At 41.7% G+C, this 12025-nt stretch overlaps 1 protein-coding gene across 1 annotated transcript in view; it reads left to right on the top strand.

The window, feature by feature from the left end:
• The window catches only part of TEKT3 (tektin 3), a 40001-nt gene extending 29018 nt beyond the window's left edge, over window positions 1-10983 (top strand). Inside the window, exon 7 of the mRNA XM_003420586.4 lies at window positions 10767-10983. Coding sequence (XP_003420634.1) covers window positions 10767-10983 — 217 coding nt within the window. The remainder of the gene's footprint in view (window positions 1-10766) is intronic.
• Window positions 10984-12025: the final 1042 nt, after the last annotated feature.

Genomic DNA, 12025 nt, shown 5'->3' with positions numbered 1-12025 from the left:
CATGGTCCTCAAACCCCCGCCCCTGCTATGCTGGCTTTCGAAGTGTTCAGTTTATTCAGAAAACTTCTTTGCTTTTGGTTTAGTCCAGTTGTGCTGACCTCTCCTGTATTGTGTATTGTCTTTCCCTTCACCTAAAATAAAATTTATCTACTATCTAATTAGTGAATACCCCTCTTCCTCCCTCACTCTCTCCCTCCCCCTCTTGTAACCATCAAAGAATATTTTCTCCTCTGTTTAAACTGTTTCTCCAGTTCTTATAATAGTGGTCTTATACAATACTTGTCCTTTTGCAATTGACTGATTTCATTCAGCATGTCTTCCAGATTTCTCCATGTTTTGAAATGTTTCATGGATTCATCATTGTTCTTTATTGATGCATAGTATTCCATTGTGTGAATATACCACAATTTATTTATCCACTCATCTGTTGATGGGCACCTTGGTTGCTTCCAACTTTTGATATTGTAAACAGTGCTGCAATGAACATGGGTGTGCATGTATCTGTTCGTGTGAAGGCTCTTATTTCTCTAGGATATATTCCAAGGAGTGGGATTGCTGGATCGTATGGTAGTTCTATTTCTAGTTTTTTAAGGAAGTGCCAGATTGATTTCCAAAGTGGTTGTACCATTTTTCATTCCCACCAGCAGAGTAGAAGTGTTCCAGTCTCTCCACAACCTCTCCATTTATTATTGTGTGTTTTTTAGATTAATGTCAGTCTTGTTGGAGTGAGATGGAATCTCATTGTAGTTTTGATTTGCATTTCTCTAATGGCTAATGGAAACCCTGGTGGCGTAGTGGTTAAGTGCTACGGCTGCTAACCAAAGGGTCAGCAGTTCGAATCCACCAGGTGCTCCTTGGAAACTCTATGGGGCAGTTCTACTCTGTCCTATAGGGTCGCTATGAGTCAGAATCAACTCGTCGGCACTGGGTTTTAATGGCTAACGATCGTGAGCATTACATCATGGATCTGTTAGCCCGCCTGAACGTCTTCTTTAGTGAAGTGCCTGTTCATATCCTTTGCCCATTTTTTAATTGGGTTATTTGTCTTTTTGTAGTTGAGTTTTAGCAGAATCATGTAGATTTTAGAGATCAGGTGCTGATCAGAAATGTCATAGCTAAAAGCTTTTTCCCAGTCTGTAGGTAGTCTTTTTACTCTTTTGGTGAAGTCTTTGAATGAGGATAGGTGTTTGATTTTTAGGAGCTCCCAGTTATCTGGTTTCTCTTTGGCATTTTTAGTAATGTTTTGTATTCTGTTTATGCCATGTTTAGGGCTCCTAACATTGTCCCTATTTTTTTTTCCATGATCTTTGTTGTTTTAGACTTTATGTTTAGGTCTTTGATCCATTTTGAGTTAGTTTTTGTGCATGGTGTGAGGTATGGGTTTTGTTTCATTTTTTTGCAGGTGGAAATCCAGTGATGCCAGCACCATTTGTTAAAACGGCTGTCTTTTCCCCATTTAACTGACTTTGGGCCTTTGTGAAATATCAGCTGCTCATATGTGGTTGGATTTCTGTCTGGATTCTCAATTCTGTTGCATTGGTCTATGTGCGTGTTGTACCAATACCAGGCTGTTTTGACTACTGTGGCGGTATAATAGGTTCTAAAATCAGGTAGAGTGAGGCCTTCCACTTTGTTCTTCTTTTTCAGTAATGCTTCACTTATCCAGGGCCTCTTTTCCTTCCATATGAAGTTGGTGATTCATTTCTCCATCTCATTAAAAAATGCCATTGGAATTTGTGTCGGAATTGCATTAAATGTATAGATCGCTTTTAGTAGAATAGACATTTTTACAATGTTAAGTCTTCCTATCCATGAGCAAGGTATGTTTTTCCACTTATGTAGGTCTCTTTTGGTTTCTTGCAATAGTGTCTTGTAGTTTCCTTTGTATAGGTCTTTTACTTTTCTGGTAAGATTTATTCCTAAGTATTTTATCTCCTTGGGGGCTACTGTAAATGGTATTGATTTCCTCTTCGACGTTCTTTTTGTTGGTGTAGAGGAATCCAACTGATTTTTGTACGTTTATCTTGTATCCTGATACTCTGCTGAACTCTATTAGTTTCAGTAGTTTTTTTGAGGAAACCAATTGTGACTTTATGCAAACATACTTAGGAGAAGCTGGGCTGAAGTTTCATTCCCCCAAAATTTCTGCAGCGTTGTCAAAAGTAGAGATGGAAATAAATCATTTAGACTGCTGTTAGGTAAACACAGGGTCGCTTTTTAAAAAGGATTTTGAGAAGTTGTCTAATATGACTTTGGGAGTTATCAAACAATGAAGCATTCACAGCTTGCTCCGGGAAGCTGAATGATTTTTACTCTTTTTTCCCCTTCACAGTAAAACAGAATTTGCTTTTCCTTTACTTCCTGTGGACTTCAGAGTATGTCTATTTCCTCAGTTTATTGACTTTAGGGCAAAATTTAGTTTTATTTCTATGAAGATTTCTAGTTAAAATATCCTGGCCAAAACTATGGTCCTAGAGTAAAAACAGTGGAATTTTGGATTATTATTGGAGGAGAAGATTGTTTTCCTTACTGAACTCATTGCTCTGAAAGATTAAGGAAAAATAAAGATCATAAACCCAAGGGAGTCAAGAATGAGAAAATTGCCGTTTTTACTATAAGGCTTTTATCTTCACTTACAATTTTCTAAACAGGTTCATTCAAAAGTAATTCTAAACATTCTTGGCATCGTTGGTGGCAGGCCAAACCAGGCTTGACTTTACTTATATAATCTTGATACTTTTCTTTCTTTCTTTTTTTTAAACTACAGTAGCTTTATTTGTATTTTCAGTTCTGTAATTCTGAAAAAAAAAAAAAAGTGATTTTAGCAGAGCAACTCTCTGCAATCTGCCAAGAACAACGAAACTGAGAGGTGAAATGTGACCTCGAAAGAGAACAGATTCCTTTATTTTTTTTATTTTTGATTAATTGAAGGCGATGATGAAACTGTACCTCTGACCTCTGAGGCTGAGGGCAGTGCAGAGTCTCCTGGCTGTGTCCCCGCAGCAGTGGCGAAACAAGGACGTCACTGTGTGCAGCCAGACTATGTATCTTGAATTCCTTTTTTTGTTTTTAACCATGGATATTTTAATATGTGCATTTTCAAAAGTTCCCTCACAGACAAATTTTCCGCTAGAATAGAGTCTGGCTACGAGGAGTAGAGACTCATACATCATCCTGCTCTGTTTCCTGCGTTTGGGTTCAGGGCTCTTTTGAAGTCAATGGAAGCGACCCAAGGTGAGCGGGAGACAAGAGGCAGGTCCAGTGTGATTATAAACAACCTGTGCCATAAATCCCTTACCAGTAGCCATCTGCAGCAGCCTCCCTGAAGATGTGTCTTTACCCTGGTATGAAAAAAAAAAAAAGACTTTCTTTTTAACCCAACTTGATCTAAACAACATAAAAATGTGTTTTAAGATCAGTCTCAAATTTCTATGTACCATCATCAGACCAAAAGAAACGTTGGCACTTAGTTTTAGTCCCATTTCTCCATCACTGAAAGTGCCCCTGAGTGGTGTAAACTGTTAACACACTTGGTGCTAACTGAGAGGTTCAAGGTTTGAGTCTACCCAGAAGTACCTTGGAAGAAAAGCCTGGTGATCTACTGCCAAAAAATCAGCCATGGAAAACCCTATGGAGCACAATTCTACTCTGACACACATGGGGTCACTATGAGTTGAAGTCAACTTGACGGCAACTAGTTTACCATTGAAAGTAAGAAAATAGTACAGTTTCCAAAACAGAAGGAGATGTGTGGTGTGGTATGTGTTCGCTTCTTGGAGCCTGCTCGGGGACCTTTTACCAGTGCTCCCTCCCCTTACCCAGGGGATTTCATCAGGATCTGTCCTGCCTGTACTTTGTGGCCTTGGGTCTGGTTCTTATTGTTGGTAGACCCTGTAGACTTGGACCTTTGGGAGTCTTCCTGCCTCCTAACTCTGCCTCCTTCATCTGGGACATGGAAGTTGGTCTTTTTTGCATGCCTATGAACTGCAGGGACATCCCTGAGTAGTGCAAATGGTTAAGCATTTGATTGCTAACCAAAATGTTGGAGGCTCAAGTCCACCCAGCGGTACTCTGGAAGAAAGGCCTGGTGACCTACTTCCAAAAAACCATTCATTGAAAATCCTATGGAGCACATTTCTACTTTGACACACATGGGGCTGCCATGAGTTGACGTTGACTCAATGGCAACTGGTTTGGTTTTGTGAACTGCAGAAGGGGCAGTGCATACAGCCGCCATCAAGATGGACCCACGTGGATGCTACTTTTGTGGGGTTTGCAGTTCCTCAGGCAATGACAGCACCCTGGGGACCACAAAAGGGTTGGAGCTCTCAGAACACACAGCATCAGACAGTGGTCTTGTCCCAGGGTGACTGTTATTGTTAGCTGCCATCAAGTCAGCCCCTGACTCATGGTGTCCCCGTGCACAACTGAATGAAATGCTGCCTGTGCCATCCCCATGATCAGTTGCAGATTGGACTGTTGTGATCCGTAGGGTTTTCATTGACTAATTTCCAGAAGTAGATCCTTAGGCCTTTCTTCCTAGTCTGTCTTAGTCTGGAAGCATCACTGAAACCTGTTCAGCATCATAGTAACACATAAGCTTCCCTCCACTTACAGATGGGTGGTGGCTGCCCATGAGGTGTGATGGCCAGGAATCAAACCCGGATCTCCCGTATGGTAGGAAAGAATTCTACCCCTGAGCCACCACTGTCTCCACTAGTCCCAGCGTTAAGGAGGGACTCTGCAAAGGAGTGTTGCTTAACCTGATATTTGGAGGTGGCATAATTGAGCTGGGTGAGGAGTGAGCTCCAAGCATCCTGGGTTTCAGGAACAGTATGGGTTTCAGGAACAATATGGGTAGAGCCAGCACATTCGAGGACAGCCCTACAGAGCAGAGAGTGAAGTGAGAAGTGGCTTGTGCTGAGGCTGTTTGTGAGGTAGGAATAACACGGCTTCATGATCGTGGACTGGGGATCATGAGAAACAGGGAAGGATCAAGGATAATTAGAAGGTTCTGGTTTCAGCGTCTGCAAGGATGCTGTATCATTGCGTGGGATAGGAAATCCAGCAGTCTGGGTGCTGGTGAGGTGTCAGCTCCCACAGTCCCCCTCAGACCCGGAAGGCCTCAGCCAGCCTCAGAGCCGGGTCAGCGAGGGGCCAGAATGTCAACAGGGAGGAAGTGCCCAGAAGGCGGGGTGCAGTCTAGCTGTCCGAGAGGTTCCAGATGTCTACATTTGATTGCATGCTCTTAGGCGACATCATGGTGCTGTTAGCCAGGTCATTTCAGATAACCGCTCTAAGGTCAGGAGTCCCTGGGTGGAACAGATGGTTAACACACTCGGTGCTAACTGAAAGGTTGAAGGTTTGAGTCTACCAAGAGGTACCTTGGAAGAAAGGGCTGGCGATCTACTTCTGAAAAATCAGCTATTGGAACCCTATGGAGCATAGCTCTACTCTGACACATACGGGGTTGTCATGAGTCAGCAACAGGGGGATGATATGGGGTAAAAAATGAGAGTCCTTCCTCTCCCTCATCCCAAACAACAGCTAATGATTTGGCCCATCATTTAGAATCTGTCTTTTAGAAAAAGTAAAGTATTAGGAATTTTGAATAGAAAAAAGAGTAAGTTGCTTCGTATGCCATCTTAATACTCCATGACCTCTTAGTTTGTGGCTGGCACAACACTGTTGCACTGTGGTAAGGTTGCCAGGTTTTGCAAACTAAAATACAGGATATCCTTAAATCTGAACTTTAGATAAACAATGAATAATTTCTTAGTATAAGTATGTCCCACATATTGTATAGAATACTTAAATAAAAATGCTTATACTAAAAATGTGCTCATTAAAAAAAAAAATTTTTTTTTAAATTTTATTAGTTACCTAAAATTCACATTTAAAGGACATCTTGGATGTTCTCTGGTGACCCCACGCTGTGGAGATCACAAATAGAAAGGTGATGGGTCTGACCCGAGGAGCAGTGGGCAGTGTGCTGCGCCGGGCTTCCCAGCGTCTCTGCTTCTGTCCTTTTCTCTGATCACAGAGTTCGAGGGGATGGGGACAGGAAGTGGGGCCCACTTCCTTATGATGGCCACCAAGGCTCCTGGTTTCCTTCTTGGCTTCCTGGATAATTGGCACTGCGTATAAACACGTGTAGCCCTGGGCTATGGAGAGGGCAGCTCATCAATCCTGGGCGCAGTTTTCTCCTCTATAAAACAAGGAAGCCGGGCTTGACGACCTCTGACATTTGTTTTCCATCTGTGAAATTCTGTGGAGTCATAAAATTTCCTCCGTATAAGTATTATAGTATGGCCTGGAGATTTCTCTATAGCCACTGGATCCTTTCCTAGCTCTAGGGATGTCCATATCTGTGTGTTCATTGTCACCGTTCTCTTTATAATATTGTATATTATAATTAACTCCAAGCACCCAGAGTCTGCTGATAAATGAACACCAAAGTGAAGAAAACTTTGTGTCACTGGTTAAAATTTGATGAATAAAGAAGTCCAGACTTATTGGACCAGTTGAGACTGGAGGACTCCCCAGGACTATTGCCCTGAGATACTCTTTAAATCTTGAGCCAAAACTATTCCATGAGGTCATTTTATAGCTAAATAACAGAGATTGACTCATAAAATAAACAGTGTCACCTGTGAGTACTGTGCTCCTTTAAAAAATCATCTGTTTGAGACCAAAGAGTCAACACTTACTCTAACACAAAGACGAGAAGGCAAGGGGCAGGGAAACTAGATTACCGGAAATGGAACAAACAGAACGGAAAAAAATGAGAACGCTGACATGCCGTGTAAAATGTAACCAACATCACTGAACCAACGGTGTAGAAATTGTTAAATGGGAACCGAATTTGCCGTGTAAACTTCCACAATAAAATATTATTTAAAAAAATTGACGAATAATTTGGAGTTGTGTCTTCAAGTTACTAGAGTCAGGGGTGTAGCATGGTAATTGGAAGCAGCTTATATGGGTAGTTCTGGTGGAGCAGTGGTTAAGAGCTTGCGTGCTAACCAGAAGATCGGCAGTTCGAATCCACTAGCCACTCCTTTGGCAACCCTGTGGAGCAGTTCTACTCTGTCCTTCAGGGTTGCTATGAGTCGGAATTGACTTGATGGCAATGTTTTTTTTTTTTTCTTTTAGTATGGGTAGTTCACGCAAAATTGTAGGGAGAGTTACCTAAACTCTGTCTACATCAGTTTCCTTATCTGTAAAATGGGGATGGTCATAGTATCTGCTTCATAGTGTTGTCATGAGGATTTAATTATCTGATTATGAAAAGCAATTAGATTAGTATGGATAGGATTAAAACAGTCAATAAATATGAGTTGCTATTTTATTATTAATGCCCCCTTTGTAATTTGTTATAAGAAAAACATCATAAAAAAACTAAAAAGCGTGCAACGAATTATTTGCCACAAGCATAATAGGCAAAGAAAAATCAATATACCTAATATTTATGAGTTATTTTCAGATAAAGAAGATAAATACTAATATCCCAGTAAAAAAAAATGAGAAAAGTCAGGGAGGGATAATTCACAGAGGAAATACAAAATGATCAATAGACACTTAGGAAACTCTCACACATAATCAAAGAAATGCAAATTAAAACCATGCTAATTAGAGTAATTTGGGATGGAAAGGCTAGATATTTTTTCATGAAATAACACCATTTCTCCTTGCTGTCTTTTTTTTTCTTTCCAATCTGAACATTTTTATTTCTTTTTGTTGTTGTTGTTTTATTGTGTAGGCTAGTATTTCTAGTACAGTGCTAATTAGAAGCGGAGAGAGTGGATACACTTAACATTGTTAAAATCTTAGGGAAAAAAGTACTCACCCTTTAACCGTTAAGTGTAATGGTTACTGTAGGATTTATTTTATTTTTTTCCCCACTTCATTTTTTTTTTTTTAATTGTGCTTTAGGTGAAAGTTTACCCAGCAAATTAGTTTCTCATTAAAAAATTTATACACAAATTGCTTTGTGACGTTGGTTGCAATCCTTGCAGTATGTCAGCACTCTCCGCCTTTCTACCCCGGGGTTCCCTGTTTCCATTCGTCCAGTTTTCCTCTCCCTCCCTGCCTTCTAGGCTTTGCTTTTGGGCAGGTGTTGCCCATTTGGTCTCATATACTTGATTGAACTAAGAAGCACTTCCCTGATGTGTGTTATTGTTTGATTTATAGTACTGTCTAATCCTTGGCTGAAAGGTGAACTTCAGGAGTAGCTTCATTTCTGCTTTAGCAGGGTGTCCAGGGGCCATAATCTCAGGGATTCCTCCAGTCTCTGTCAGACCAGTAAGTCTGATCTTCTTCTGTGAATTTAAATGTTGTTCTACATTTCTCTCCCACTCTCTCTGGGATCCTCTATTGTGAGCCCTGTCAGATTGGTCAGTGGTGGTAGCCCAGCACCATCTAGTTCTTTTAGGCTCTGTTGGAGGTTAGGATTCAAGTGGCCCATTAGTCCTTTGGACTAATATTTTCCTTGTGTCTTTGGTTTTCTTTCACTCTCCTTTGCTCCGGATGGGATGAGACCAATAGATGTGTCTTAGATGGCCACATGCAAGTGTTTAAGACCCCAGACACTACTCACCGAAGTAGGATGTAGAACATTTTCTTTATGACCTATATGAACTTTATGAACTATACCAACTGACCTAGATGTCCCCTGAGACCATAGTCCCCAGGCCTCAGCCCTAGTAACTCGGTCCCTCTAGGTGTTTGTATGTGTCTAGGAAGCTTCTATGACTGTGCCCCCTTTGTGCTTTATTATATATGTGAATTTACATGCTGTACATACAAATATGTATGTGAAAATATCTACAGCCTAACCTATAATTCACACTACACTTCCCCTGTTCAGCATATGTGTCTGCCTATCTATGTGCTTGTAAGTTGTTATTTATGAACATGTTATTATGCTTGTAAATAAGGAAATGAAAAATGATCAATAGACACTTAGGAAACTGTCACTCATAATTAAAGAAATGCAAATTAAAACAATATTGATTAGGGTAATTTGGGCTGCAAATGCTAGGTGTTTTCACGAAATGACACCTTTTCTCCTCGCTGTCTTAATGGAAAAATCTGTAATGTTTTTCATCATCACAGCACACTTAAAACTGTGACTTGCTCGCCTGCTTTCATGTTTACTCTGGGACGTGCAGGCAGTACCTGGGGCCTCGCGGCGGTGGGTGTGGGCACTAAAAGAGGAATTATTTCCAGGAGTGCCCTGCGAACGCTTCCCTCCCAGCTCAGCCCCAATAGGACTGGGCTGAGTTGTGTGACCTTTAGAGACTCTAGCCACTGAAAAAAGCTTGCTGTCTCCCTTTCTTTCCAACTACTAACTTCAAAATAAAAATAATTTTCAACGATAAAATCGGTGTAAAGAAGCCAGGTCCGTTTTGATTTTTCCTGTTTTCCTATTTTAGACAATATCAGAGGTTTAAAGTTTTCCCTCTTTCTTTTCACATGTATTTTTGTTTTTAGTTACCATGGAGTTGGCTCTGACTCATAGTGACCCCACGTATAACAGGACGGAATCTCGCCGGGTCCCGTGCCATCCTTATGATCACCAGCATGCTTGAGTCCATTGATTGCTGCCTGCTGACATAGGGGCTCGTCTGCCAGCGCTATTTAGGACAGTGTTCTCTTGTGATCCACAGGGTTGTTGTTGGCTAATTTTCAGCGGTAGATCGCCAGGCCTTTCTTCCTAGTCTGTCTTAGTCTGGAAGCTCTGGTGAAACCTGTCCACCATGGGTGACCCTGCTGGTGTTTGCAATACTGATGACATAGCTTCCAGCATCACAGCAACACGAGAGCCCCCACAGTACAACAAACTGACAGACGGGTGGTAGTTAAAATGTACACACTTACATAGTTAATACAAATGTGTATCTGTGTGTTTGTTTATGTGCTAGTGCCCCAAGAATGGAAACCCTGGTGGTGCAGTGGTTAAGAGCTATGACTGCTAACCAAAAGGTCAGCAGTTCAAATCCACCAGGTGCTCCTCGGAAACCCTATGGGGCAGTTCTTCTGTGTCCTGTAGAGTCCTATGAGTCGGAATCGACTTGACAGCAATGGTTTTTTTTGGGGGGGCACCCCAAGAACATGCTTACTTTGCGTTTTGGATTATGGGGTGTGGTTAATGGGAGTGGCTTCTGGCAGCAGCGTACTAGGGCATGGTCCCTGAGCCACACACAAGTATGGTTCCCTCTGCTATAGGAAGTAGCTCTGCTGAGGGCTACATGTGCCACCCCCACAGCAGCCATACCTCAGCAGGTATTCAGTAAGCATAACCCATTTCCGCCGAGTTGATTCCGACTCATAGCAACCGTAAAGGACAGAGTAGAACTGCCCCATAGGCTTTCCAAGGAGCGCCTGGTGGATTGGAACTGCTGACCTTTTATTTAGCAGCTGTAGCTCTTAACCACTGTGGCACCAGGGTTTCCATTCAATAAGTATGCATGCCGTTAACTCAGCTAAAGGGTTCCTGGGTGGTTCAAATAGTTAAGCACTCGGATACTAACCAAAAAGTTGCCATTTGAATCCACCCAGAAGTGCCTAGGAAAAAAGGCCTGGCAATCTACTTCCAAAAAAATCAGCCACTGCAAACCCTACGGAGCACAGTTCTACTCTGACACACATGGGGTCACTCTGAGTCAGAATCACTCAATGGCAACTGTTTTTAATTCAGCTAATGACAAGCAAGGGGAGCGTGGCCTCTGCTAAGCTCTCCTGGCTCTTCTTCCCTCCTGCAGACTTGTCAACGAGGTGTATGAGGTGGATGACACCATCCAGACCCTGCAGCAGCGCCTGAAGGACGCGGAAGACACCCTGCAGTCACTGGTGCACACCAAGGCCACGCTGGAGCACGACCTGGCCGTCAAAGCCAATTCCCTTTACATAGACCAGGAGAAGTGTATGGGCATGCGCAAAAGCTTCCCCAACACGCTGCGCCTGGTGGGCTTCTGCTAGGGGCCCTCGTCCATCCTACGTAATGGTAGAGCTGGAGCGGGTTGCAGGGTTTTAACGGAGTGCTAACTTACTCATTTATTAAAGGGCTATATTGATAGAAATGTTCCAGTCTCCTGTCTTGGGAAGCCTTTCGTTTGCATCCAAACCTTAACTATACTATTGACTAAGCTTCTGGGCTGTGGGAAGGATATAAAAAAAAATAACCAATGTAATAGAGAAAGAAGATCATTTGTGTTATTCCTGTTATTTTCTGTGTAAGATGAATGGGCGGGAAAGGAGGAATGTATTCTTTCTGAGACGGTGGAAATCACAGTGGATTTTGAGCTATGCCTTCAAGGATACATAGAGAAAAGGGGAAAGGCCTTCTGGGTGTGTGTAGTTGGGGTAGTTTGAGCAAAAACAGAAAAATAGAGCCATTTGGAGAAATCATAAGTAAACTAGTTTGACTGTGATGTAGGGTGTGTGTGTGTATATATATATATATATATATATATGAAGAAATACGATCAGTAACATGGCTGGAAAAGTAGGTGGGGCCTTGAACTTCAGGTTAAAGAGTTTGGACATCTTTGCTCAGGGAAATGGACTTTATGAAAGCAATATTTGAGCAACAAAACTGTGAACTGGAGAGATGGCAGTGGAAACAGAAAGAGGAAATGCAAAACAGGACAACAAATCATCTGGTCTTGGTAACTGTTCACATATGGGGCACTAAGGCGCAGAGTGTGACTGAGGCCTTGAAGCTAGGTGGGCACTGCTTAAGTTCTAGGAGAGCCTGTGGTGGCTCAGGGCTTATTTTTTAAAATAACTGTTTTTTCTTGATTACAAGTAAAAAATATTTATATGATCCATATTTTGGAAAATAGAAAAAGAGCACAAAGAAAAAAATCGAAAATTTGTCATTATCCCACAATCAGAAATAATTACTGAAATTTGTCAACATTTTATTGTATATCTTTTCAGTCCTTTTGCTATGAATATATACACAGTATAAATGTATATGGAAACCCTGGTGGCGTAGTGGTTAAGTGCTACGGCTGTT

Source organism: Loxodonta africana, chromosome 18, assembly GCF_030014295.1.
Source record: "Loxodonta africana isolate mLoxAfr1 chromosome 18, mLoxAfr1.hap2, whole genome shotgun sequence".
Classification (NCBI taxonomy): Eukaryota; Metazoa; Chordata; class Mammalia; order Proboscidea; family Elephantidae; genus Loxodonta; species Loxodonta africana.
The sequence above is the reverse complement of the archived record's forward strand: the minus strand, read 5'-3'. Positions and strand labels throughout refer to the sequence as shown.